The 11,822-nt window shown below is 48.9% G+C and overlaps 1 protein-coding gene across 12 annotated transcripts in view; it reads right to left on the reverse strand.

Moving 5' to 3' along the window:
* Positions 1-6,339: 6,339 nt before the first annotated feature.
* Iqca1 (IQ motif containing with AAA domain 1) overlaps positions 6,340-11,822 on the reverse strand; it is a 126,485-nt gene continuing 121,002 nt past the window's right edge. For all 12 annotated transcript variants that reach the window (XM_048808792.1, XM_048808791.1, XM_048808790.1 and 9 more), the window contains one exon: positions 6,340-6,861. In XM_048808792.1, the coding sequence (XP_048664749.1) occupies positions 6,739-6,861 (123 nt within the window). In that variant the 3' untranslated portion in view covers positions 6,340-6,738. The remainder of the gene's footprint in view (positions 6,862-11,822) is intronic.

Below are 11,822 nucleotides of genomic sequence, written 5' to 3' on the forward strand. Positions count from 1 at the left end.
TGAGCCCTTCTGTGTTCTGTGACTCAGCAGAAGCGCCAGTGTTTACATCCCTCTCCGGGATATTTACATTTTGATAAAAGACTGTTGGAAACTTTTCTTTCAAAAGATGAGTCTGTAATAGCCTTTCAGGCTGGAGAGAGAGCAGTATTAGTGGGGATCGATCGATCTATCTATCTATCTATCTATCTATCTATCTATCTGTATTATCTACGTATGTGTCTATTGATTGTCTGTCTCTGTTATGTATGTATCTATCTATCTATCGATCCATCCATCTAATCTGTTAGTGCCTTGTTTTAAATTTCATTCTGAGACAGGGTCTGGCGGAGTGGCCCAGGCTGGCCTTGCCCTTGCCATCCTCCTGCCTTAGTCCCCTGAGTTCCCTGGATTACAGGTGTGTGGCACTATGCCTGGCTTGTTTCTTTAGTGCTTTCTCTTGAAAATACCAAATTTCCCTGAACTGGCTGGTCCACTGGACTCCACAGCCTACACACTGTTCCCGCGTGTGGAGGCGGGCCCACGGCTAGGCCCCGTTCCTGCCCTTGGTTTGCCCTTGGGTGTGCTGTGTGCTCTGTGAGCAGCAGGGTGGGGTAGACCCCCTATTCTGTAGGCCTGCCCCTCAAACCTTTCCTGGTCTTGACAGGCTCACCCCTCCCCCACCTGCTGGAGTTTGGTGCCCAGGGTGACTTTGGAAGGGGCCAGACCCAGGAGCCTGGGTGCATTCATGGAGAAGGCCTCCTTGCTCCTCCCGCTGGACCTAAATGGCTGAGAAGCTTCTGTTGTACTAAACCCTTAAGATTTATTGGCATCAAGGGCTGGGTCTACCTTGTCTCACCTGTTATTTGTCCAGTGTTGAATGAGCACCTACTATTGCCCTCCTGCTCTAGTCTCTGGGGGTCCAACAGTCAGCAAAATAGACAGCAGCTCTGTTCTCGGGGTGACTCTCGCATTCCAGCGCAGCTTGGAGAGAATGGAAAACATGAACGCATTCCACCTTGGGTGGCAGTAACAGCCAAGGCAATGTGAGGCAGGGCGAGGCAGAAAGTGGCAGGTGGGGGTGGGGGGGGGGGTGGGACAGAGCCACGGTGGTCTGTGGCCAGAAAGCTGCTGGCTTGGGAGAAAAGAGCTCCCAGCCTCGTGGATGGGGCAGGAGCAGCCCATCTTCCAGGGGCAGGCTGGCCTCCTGAGGGGGCACAGCTGGCTTCAGATGACTGTGCACAGATCCAAGTTTAGCTTTGTCCCTGCTCTCTGGGACGATGCCAACTTCTGTGCAGAGATGCCTCTGGCTCAAACACATACCCTTAACATAAGCCAGATGTGCAGAGAACCACTGTGCCCTCCAGCTCTGGTCATTTTTGATTCGTGTTGAGACTTGTGTGTCTCAGGAAGAAGCCTCAACTCCGGTGGATTAAGATTGGCCACTGGGGTGTGTGCACTGCTCCTCTCATCACCAATGGCCAGGTGGCTCTGGGGGTTCAGGCTTTGTATTTGGAATGCTCTGGCCTGAGCATCACAGGAACTGAAAGCTACAAGGGCCTTTATGGAGTTCGCCCAGGATTCCATGAATGAGGAAGAAAACAGGGCTTCCCGGGGTCCCCGGAACTGGCCCCACCCCATCCCAAGGTCAGCTCCTCCCAGTCAGACTCCTGGTCATTGACCTCTGTGGTCCCCGCAGTGCTGCCTGGGGAGCAGCTTTGGGCCCTCCCACCCCCCTGTGCTCAGGTGCAGCTGGGAGCAGAGGGTGTCTGCGTCAGCCTTTCCTGCTGCAGCGGGGGTCTCCTGGCTCCCACGAGGAGCAGGAAGAGGATGTTTTCCCTGAGCAGAGCAGAGGCGCAAACAGCACGCTCAGAGCACCTGCCCAGGCCTCTTCCTCACCCGCTGCCCAGTCCCTGCCGCAGCTCTGAGGTGGCCTGAGGTTTGGGGTTGTGCAGGCCACTGCACCTGCCACTGGCCCTTTTGCAGGAATGGGGGCTGTAGGGCTGAGTGAGAGGAATGTGTGAGCACGCATGTGCATATGTGTGCATACGTGTATGTGTCTGTATGTCTGAGATGTGTGTAAGCCTGTGCATCTGTGTCTTTGTGTGGATGTGAGGGCTCATGTATATGTGTGTTCACGTCCCTGTAGTGAGTGGTGTGCGTGCTGTTTGTATGTGCATACATGTGCATCTATAGATCATGTATGTGTGTAGTTTGCATGGTTTGTATGTGTGAATGTTTGTTCAAAAATGCCACACGTGGTTACACATATCACCTGCATGCACGCACACCCTGTGGTCTGTCTGTTGTGTTTGTGCACGTGGTCAACGTGTGCGTGTAGCTGAGTGGCTGGACTGGCTTCAGGTTGCTCAGCTGTTTGTGACCTGGACCCCGCCCACCCAGCCGAGCGCTTCCCGGGTGCCATGGACCCCTTCCCCGCTGGAGTGGGGGTGAGGAAGAGTTGGTTCAGGGCTACCAAGAGCCCCAGAGATGGAGCCGAGGTGTCCATGAAGCCGTGCGCAGAGGAGCACTGGATTCCCAAAGTGGCTCCCGACAGGGAGACAGTTCCTTTTGCCCTGGCCGAGAGGAGGTGGGGAGCTGCCCCTGTGCTTTCACGGCCACCGTGCTGGTGTCCCTTTCAGGAATGTGACGCTCTCCCTGTGGCTGGGCAGGGCCTACTGTGGGTGCTCAGAAATCATTTACTGGCTGGTGCTGGTCTCTGGAGCTGCCTCCTGTGGGCCTTGTATCAGGCTTGTGCTAGCTGGGTTCCCCCTCGCAGTGCCCCGGAGGCAAGGCCTGGATGCACACCATGCCCCTTGTGCATGTCTCGGGTTGGGGCTGGATGTGGCTCCACAGCACCAGCATCACTGTAGGCTGTGTCCAGGGTGTGTGACCCCTTGGCCAGCACTCTCTTAATGAGGGTTAATGACATTAATTATTACTGTCCCCTTCAAAGGTACTGGGCTTCTTTGCCGTGTTGAGGAGCTGGGTTCACTGCCTGCACAAGGGGACAGGTGTCTGACAGCAAAACCAGTGTGTGGAGGAGGAGCCTCCTCCTCCCTAGGCCATGGGCCCTGACCTCCTGCAGCCCAGCATAAGTGCCCCCACTGACCTCGATAAGGTGGCACACTCTCGTGTGCCAGGGACCTTATACACATGAAGAGCTAACAAATCAGACAGGTCTGCACTTCATCACAGTCTAAAATTCTAAGCCCCGGGCAGGTCCAGGCACTGAACGGATCTGGCCTCACCTGTGCATTTGCATGACCATCTCTTTTATCAATGTCTCCCCCACCAACGAGGCTGCAAAGCTGATCACTTGTGCAACCCCAACCGGGCAGGTGTCTGGCACCCAGAAGGTGCCCACTGACAGGCCTGGAGAAGGAACCAAAGACAGCAGGGCTCTGCAGCTGGATTCTAGGGAACCGGCATCGCCAGGGCCTGCTCGGGCAGAGGGAAGCACATTAATTGCAGCACTGGGGAACAGTCCCCAAAGCAAATTCTTTAGCACTCAGGTTTTTAGACTTGCTCTATCTGAACTGAGGTGTTTGTTGAAGCCCCAAAGATCTCATGAGCGTTTCTTTAAGGAACAGTGTGACATCAGGCAGTGTGATGTGACATCGGGACCTGCTTATTCCTAAGTACAGGCTGAGTGTGCAGCCATTGAGGCCACATTCCACTTTAATCAGATTCCATTCCATGGAACACTCTCTTAATGAGGGTTAATAACATTAATTATTTCTGTCCCCTTCATTTAAGAACATGCTCAAGAGGAGCTAATTGCCACATGATGGCCCAGGGATAGCTCAGGCCCAGCAGAACTTCAGGGAAGAGCATGTCCCTTCATTCCACCTCCCCCCTGCACCCAGGCACTTGTCTTGGTTCCTCTGCGCAGGGGGGCTGGCCAGTCCCCAGCTCCACCACGGTGAGAAACGGGGGTTCCTGTGTACCATGGCTTGCCCCTCCGGGCAGGGTGGGGTCTTAACATGGACCTCTGGCTGGTTCACCAGCAGGTTCTCCTGCTCCGTGAGGACGATGGGACAGGTGCACTCCACAGGATGTGAGCAACACACTTCTTCTCCGCTCACCCTGCTAGAATTCAGATGAAAAACACATAAGTGATTTGGCTCAGTGATTTCTCTTGGAGGATACATCCTACGGAGATGCTTTTGCACTCACCATGATGGATGTTGAAGGGCCTTGCAGCATGGATGGAATGGCAACAGGGTGGAAATAGTCTACGTCTTTGCCTGAGAGTGTAGGGTGCCAAGCAGGGAATAGAATGAGACCCATCTGAATGTGTTGAGATGAAACAACATTCAAGATAAATTATTCAAAAGAGAGCAGGGACAGAGCAGTACATGCGGCAAGTTGCCATTTGTGTAAGAAGTGGCATGTCCATGTGGCCAAGCAGGAGGCTGAGTGGAACTGTGGGTGTCGGGCTCCTATGTAGTTCTCTGTGATGACAGGGCTCCCATCTGTGGGGGGCACCCAGCAATGTGTACCTGTAGCAGCGGGAGGATGCAAGGTCACACTGATGTTCTCCAAGGTTCAGACAGGGCTCAGGCCCACATGGCACCAGAGTGCAAGCCCAACACTGGGAAGGGCTGGAGGTGGCTGTGAAATCACACGCGGGCGGGAGCTTGCTGGGAAAGGCAGCGGGCTTCCTGCGAGGCCATAAGGCCCTCCTTATCAGTTTCCAAGACTCACCTCGCTCCAAAGCTGCGTGTCCAGTCAGCAGTCCACTGGCTACATGTGTCTATGTAACTAAACTGACATTAGACAAAGTTAGGATCCAGCCCCGTGGGGCACCAGTCATGTTGCACCAGTCATTGCCACGTTTGGCTGCCGGCTGGTCCTGCTAGGAGGGCACAGCACCAGAGAGTGTCCACCAACACGCAAGTCCCCTGGAGGGTGCTCAGAAGCAGGGGCCCCCCAGTGCATTTGTACCCTTTAATTATTATTCATTAAACTTTCCCAAGGCAGATTTGTATGGGTTCTGGAAATGTGTTGCTTAAGTCCAAGTTCAATGGTATTTTAAAAAATTTTTTCTTTTCACCTAATTTTCATTTCTTTGCAGTGAAATGATGATGAACATCAGACCCCAGGGCTTTAAGTTCTCTTTTTGGGTCACAAGCAAAGGTCTTCTTCCCAGGATGAGTGGTGGGCACTGGGTGGAGCCACCCTGGAGACTGTTTGCCATCTCTGAGGCCAGTGGGTGGCCACCTGCCCCTCAGGTCTGAAGTGGGCGGAAGGAGGTCAGTCTGCAGAAGCTGGGGGTCAGTTTGGTAAGGGAAGGCAGAGTGTGGAAGGGCCCCCAAGGTAGTGGTTCTCAGGAGGATGGACTTGGGCTGTGTAGGACCACCACACAGTTTCTTTGTGTGCAGATCCAAACAACCACAGATTGAAGATATTTGGTAAAAAATTGCATTTGAACATCTGTGGACTTCCTCTTGTCATTGTTCTCTATAAGCAATACAGCGTGCCAGCTATTTGCAGAGCATTTACATTTTATTAGGTGTTTTATGTAATTTTGAGATGATTTAAAGTCTACACGGGGATTTATACAGGCTATATGCAAATACTGCCCCACTTTATTGAAGGAACTTTTGAATCCTTGGATTTTGGTATCCTTTGGGGGAGGAGGGTGGGTTCCTTGAACCAGTGCCTGTGGGTACTAAGGGGCAGCTGTACTTTCTGGTGAGCACAGACTGTGTCCAGGGCACATGGACCAGTGACCGTCTCTGTGGGTCCTCATTTGTGTGGCCTGTTGTCATAGCAAGGCCCACGCTGGAGTTCTGACAGGAGGACACCTGGAAATGGCTGGTCTTTGGGGCTTGTGAGCAGAGCTGCTGGTCCTGGGAGAGCCTGGAGACAGAGCCCGCCTGTGGAGTGGCCTTGCCCTACCCAGGCCCTGGGTCCCGTGGCCTCTGGAGGTCCCACGTGAGCACTCCCCACCAGCCAGCCTTCAGATGAAGCCATCCCGTGGCCTCTGTTTTCCAACAGTTCAGGAGCTGGTTACTTGTGATCTTCCACCAAATAATATTTTCTGTTCTTAGAAAATTCACATTTTTTTGAATCCTTACTTTTTTACCCTTTAATATTTTTCTTATCTACCATTTTGAATCTCTTCACTTGGGCTTCCTCGTCTCCATTTACACAGTGTGGTTTCCATCATCTGTTGGGCCTGCTAACACCTGAGGCTTCCACAGCACCCCAGGCGGCTGGTCACTCCAGCCCAGGCTGCGGGGCAGGGCCTGGCCCTCCCACGGCTCCTCTTCAGAGCAGGAGGTGGAAACATTTGCTAGAGGGGTGTTCAGCAACCACAGCTCTGACTTTATCCCATTACATAAAACACATCACTAGAGCAAATAATTAATTTATTGAAATACATGAAAGACAATGCACAACGTCAGTGGGCTAATCAACAGCCAGCTTACCACATGTCCTCGTGGCGTTCCCGCCTATCCCATGAGAACATTCTCTACAAACTCAACACCGGTGCTGGTGAGTATCCAGCTTGGACAGAGTGTGCAGAACGTGAGGCGAGGATTTCACCTCTAGACAAACTTCACGCAGATTAAGAAAATCCCGGGCATGGTGGCCCTGGTCCCCAACGAGGGCTGTCACTCACACTCATAGGCCAGGCTGGGCAGATGCTGCTCCTTGGGGCGTCTTCAGTGGGTAGTGTGAGCCTCCTCCTGGGAGCCCGGGGGCTGTCACTGTCCCAAGGAGACTCGAGGATGGCTCTTCAGAGAGGCGTTACTTATTTTTCTTCCTCTCCTTTTCCCCCTTCTTCTTCCCCTTCTCTGTCTCCTTTTCTCTGCCACCGACCGTTAAGGATAAGACGCGCTTTCTGCCCAGAGGGGTCTTGGCGTACCAGTTCTGAAATGAAACGGAAACTTCCTAAACCCCAGGAAAAGACCAGCAGGACATGAACCCGCCAAACAGTCTTAAAACCAAAGACGAGCTCGCTAGGAACGAAGCAGCAAGTCGCCATTTTACTTTGGGCATTTAACGTCTTTGACACAAACTTCTCTCCCTGGGCTTTCTCGTCTGCATTTCTGTATGATCCGAAACTCGTACCCGAGGAATTCCCAGTTTCCGAGAAGTGCGGACTAAACGTAAGCAACAGTACTTTCCAGGTAAGTCCCTCGCTTCCCTGGAATGTTACTGTGCCCTGAGGATGTGGGTCTTCTTGGAAATGTGAATTGGCCCTGGTTCATGTGTGACCACTGTAAGCTGGCCACATGTGAGCACAGTGGGCACTCACATGCTCTGAGGGGGCTCTGTGGAAAACGGGGCAGAAATAATGGAGTCAAGATACCAACAAAGCACTTAGTGATTGCCACTGGCCCTGTTTAGATTGCATTTGGAACCTGAGAAACATTTTGGTTGATAAACATTACAATAATATTATTTCATGAATGATTATATCACCCATCAACTCTCCTGTTAGTGGACATGTAAGTCATTTTTCTTTTTTGTGAACAGTGCTATAGTTCACAATTTTTACGTGCCTCTTTGTATACCTGTGAGACGTATCTCGGGCATACGCTTTGGAATAGAATTTCTGGGTTACAGGAAACAAACACCTTCATTATAGCCAAATTGTTCTCTGAAGTGCCGTGAGTGGGAACTGATCTCTGATATTTGTCTTAAATTGACTTTGTTTTCTCCTGCCTCTGGTTTAGCTGGGTACAAATATTAGGTAGCTGACTATTCTCATCGCTTTGCAGGTATAATTTCACTGTCTTTGGCATTTATTGCTGTCAAAGAGATGTCTGATTGCCCAATTGCTGTTTCTTTGTAAGTAATCATGTAGCTTTTGAGACTGGTTTGTTATCTTGTTCTTAGATTCTCAATCATGGATACTGGCATGGATTTTTAAAATTACTCCTTGGAATTTATTTTTAATCTGAGAACTCAGGTTTTTAATTCAGGAAAATTCTCAGCATGTATTTCTTTAATTCTTCTGATATAATTCTTCTGATATTTCTTATATTCCTTTCTCCTAGAATTTGTATTTGCTGAATGTTGATGTCTTTCAACATGTCATCTGTAGATTTACTTTTATGGATTCTTACCTTTTGGTTTTTCTGTGTTGCCTTCTTGGGGAACTCCCCAGGACCACCTTCCAGACTACTAATTTACTCTTTGACCGTGTCTATTCTAGGGATCATACTGATCTCATTTTTACCACTTAGTATTAACTACTGTATCTTTCATCTTATATAATTTCTCTTTGTGGCTTTTTTTCATCTTATCTTTTCTCATTCAATTTATATCTTTGTTTCAAAACTGTGTATATTCCTAGTGAAAGTCAGTTTTTTACTTATTTTCTTGAACATCTTAACCATATTTATTTAAACGATTTTGTCAGATTGTTCTTAACACTAGATGGTTAACACAGATTCTAACTAGTGGTTAGAATTCTAACTTTGGTTAACAATAGATTTCCAAAGATATTTTAAGATTTTGATTTTCAGGATCATTTTGAGTGGGATGCTTTGCTTGGCTTCTCTCTTTCCTTATTCTTGCCTCCCTAGCAGTTTTGCAATTGCTTCTACAAGGCCCTTACAGCCCAATACAGAGCTAGGTTTTGTATTGCTATTTTGAAGTTTATTCTCCTTGGTGATGCTGGGGAATCAAAAAGGCAACATGTATTCCCATGTCACAGTCTCCAGTTATTAAAGTATAGCTTCTCTGTATTTTAATGGTCTTTTTTTTTCCCTCTCTGTTGCATCCTAGGCAAATTCCTTTTGCTCCCCTTTCCAGTTCCTTTAGTTTCTCTTTAGCTGTATCAGATAACCCCTTCATTGACCTTTTATATTTTTTGACTATCAGACTTCTATTGGGTTCTTTTTCAAGTTTGTCTATCCTCTTCCCCCATAATATTTCTGGTCTTTAATAATTTAAAAATACTTAACATATATTCTCTTTCAGAATGTTCTAATACCTTGCTTTCTTGGGAGTGCTAATTCTGTTATTTGTATCTGCTGACTCTCCTCATGGTGTGTTATTTCCTTGTTTTTTTTTTTTTAATTTCCATAGTTTTTTAAAATTATGAGATTTCTTTAACAAGGGTAATATTTCCTAAAGAAACCAAATGTTCCTTAACTTGGATAAGTTTCCATACAGAGTGTTTTTCATATTTGCTTTTGATGTGACTTTGGGGGTATGAATGATATGTTACATTTCAACATGGGATTCTGGCACCGAGGAGGTTGTGTAAACATGGAAGCTGATGTGCAAGGTATGAGCAAGAGTCTGACTTTGTATGGAACGCCTCCGTTCCTCTTGTACAGCCCCGAGAAGGTCACAAGGCCCGTGATGCTGCCTCCCGAGTGGCCCAGTGTTGTGATCTTCCTGCTTTCTGATGACCTGGTCTGAGGACCATTGTATTTGTGTCTTAGGCTCCCCGGGCCACCAGTGCGTTAGCTCATGTGGTTGTTCTTGTCTTTGAAATTTATCCTTATTTCTAGCACCTGGGGATTCCCTCCTCCTTCTTTTAGCCGTGGCTCTGTTTTTATAATAAGGTGAGGTGGCCAAGCATGTAAAGTGATGAGCTCTTAATTTATAGACACACAGGATAAAATATAGTTACTAAAATTGGCTTTGGAGGAAGGCATTAATTTTAGCTTTGCTACTCTTGTGCTGTGTGACTTATAACAAGTTACTTTGCTTCTTGCATTTTTTTTCTTTTTATCGATGCTGTAGCAAATAACCCAAAATTAGTGGCTTAAAATAACACATTTAGGTCAGAGGTCTGAAATGGCTCTCACATCGCTACAATTGAGGTGCCCCAGAGCTGTGCCCCTTCATGGATGCTCGGGGTGAGAACCTGATCTCCTGCTTTCTGGAGCTTCCAGAGACCATCTGTTCTGGCCTGTGGTTCCCCTCCATCTGCAGGGTAGCAACTTGGGCTACTTGGAGTATCCATGAGTCTCTCCCAAGCTGTGCCCTCTCTGGGTCTCTCTTCTCAGTCCCTCGTCCACTTTCACAATCCCATCGGACTCTCAAGCTAATTCTCGACAATCTGTTTGTCCTAAGGTCAGCTGGCTGGCAAACTGGCTTCCCCTCTGCCAGGTCAAGGAGCACATTCACAGGCTCCGGGGTCAGGACGCAGCTGTCCCCAAGGGGTCTTTATTCTGCCTCCCACAGAATAATGGCTCCTTCCTTGCAAACCAGGGCTCTGCCACGGAGCAGCAGTCGATATGTAACGGAGAACGTTACGGTGATTCTATCATCATTAGCCATCAGAGTTTTCTCCATCATGTTCATGGACCAGGGCTGAATGTGCCTGGAGAAGATGCGAGATCTCAGTCTGAGACATTCTCAGAGCACAATTCAGTAAACTGGCTCAGGGCAAACAGCCATGAGCAGCCACAGCGGAGCACCACGTCATCCAGGAGAGCCACAGTGACATTCCACCTGTCCCTTTGCTCAACGAAGGTGTCACTAATGAACTTACTGAGCACCAACCCCAGGCCAGGCACTGTGCCTGGTGCCACATGGAAGGGGGAGTGGGTTGGGAGTATAGAGTCACCATGGCTCCTTAAAAAGTCCACCAGAAATGGGTGTGAGAAGCACACACATTGTCATCCAGGTTGTGAAGTGTGACGTTCCCTTTTCTTGAGCAGCATGGTCAGCCTCAAACACCTGTCACAGAAAACCAGCCCTGGGCTTCAACACCCTAAACCCAACTTCTCAAAATAAGGAAAAATCAGTACTTTAGAAAGGAGAGAAAAGTGCAGTGTTTCAGAAAAGAATCTATCATTAGAAGAGGGTAAATATTAGCAATTAATGTGAACAAAATTCAGACAGTTCAATTAAACAATGCTAACTCAAGCAGTTCAGTAACAGAGTGTCAATTCAGATGCTTGGCCAACACTCAGATGGAACTAAAAATGTCCCTTTTAGTTTGGCTGGCGCTGGGGCTGGAGAAATAGGGTTTGTTGTCTGTTTTTGCAGATAAAGTCTTATTGGACCCCAGCCCTGCCCACCACTCACTGCTGCACCCTGACACAGAGTTGAAGAGCTGCCCAGAGGCTGTGTGGCTCTCAGGACCAGAGGTGTTCAGTATCCGGACCTTACAGAGGAAGCTCCACAACCCCACGCTGGGCCCTCCCTGTGGGGGTCACTACTGCGATGACTTCTCACCTTCCACTTCAGCCCTGGGACAGGCCAGGAGGGAGGCTGTGTCCGTCCTCACCATAAGCGAGCTCCCAGAGGGGGAGGCTTGGATGGGGACTTCAACTCTCCCTTTGGTGACAGTGTGCCCAAGATTGTGGTGACCTTCAATTCCATGGATAAGATTTTCCTCTTTTGTCTTCCCAGTTGGCCAAGGAGACTACCTCAGGGACAGAAAGGGGACACAACTGTGTTCATTTTGAGGTAGAATGGAGCCAGCGGTGTGGGAGGAGTGGCCCTGGTGACAGGGACAAGGCTGCCTTGTTTGTGTCTTGGGCCACTTCATGAAGGACAAGTCCTAAGACAGACTGTCCAAAATTTGTGTCCCTCTTGGAAGAGGAGTTGGAACAGACATCTCAAACTTTCCTCCAGATCTAAAGAATGTGGTGACCATGTCAGAATGTGATCAAAAATTTGGATACTAAATTTTGCTGAGTTCCCTTGTGGTTTCCTACGTCAAGTACACTGAAAACTGAAGTGTGCCACGGCAAGTATGTGGCCGAACAACTTCAACTTGAAACATGCTATTTAGGGACAGTTTTCCCCATGCAAAACATATTCCATAATATGAAGTAAAATGCGAGAAACAAGATAAGGGCATGTGTGTGTGTGTGTGTGTGTGTGAGAGAGAGAGAGAGAGAGAGAGAGAGAGA

The sequence above is a fragment of the Marmota marmota genome, unplaced genomic scaffold (genome assembly GCF_001458135.2).
Source record: "Marmota marmota marmota unplaced genomic scaffold, marMar, whole genome shotgun sequence".
Classification (NCBI taxonomy): Eukaryota; Metazoa; Chordata; class Mammalia; order Rodentia; family Sciuridae; genus Marmota; species Marmota marmota.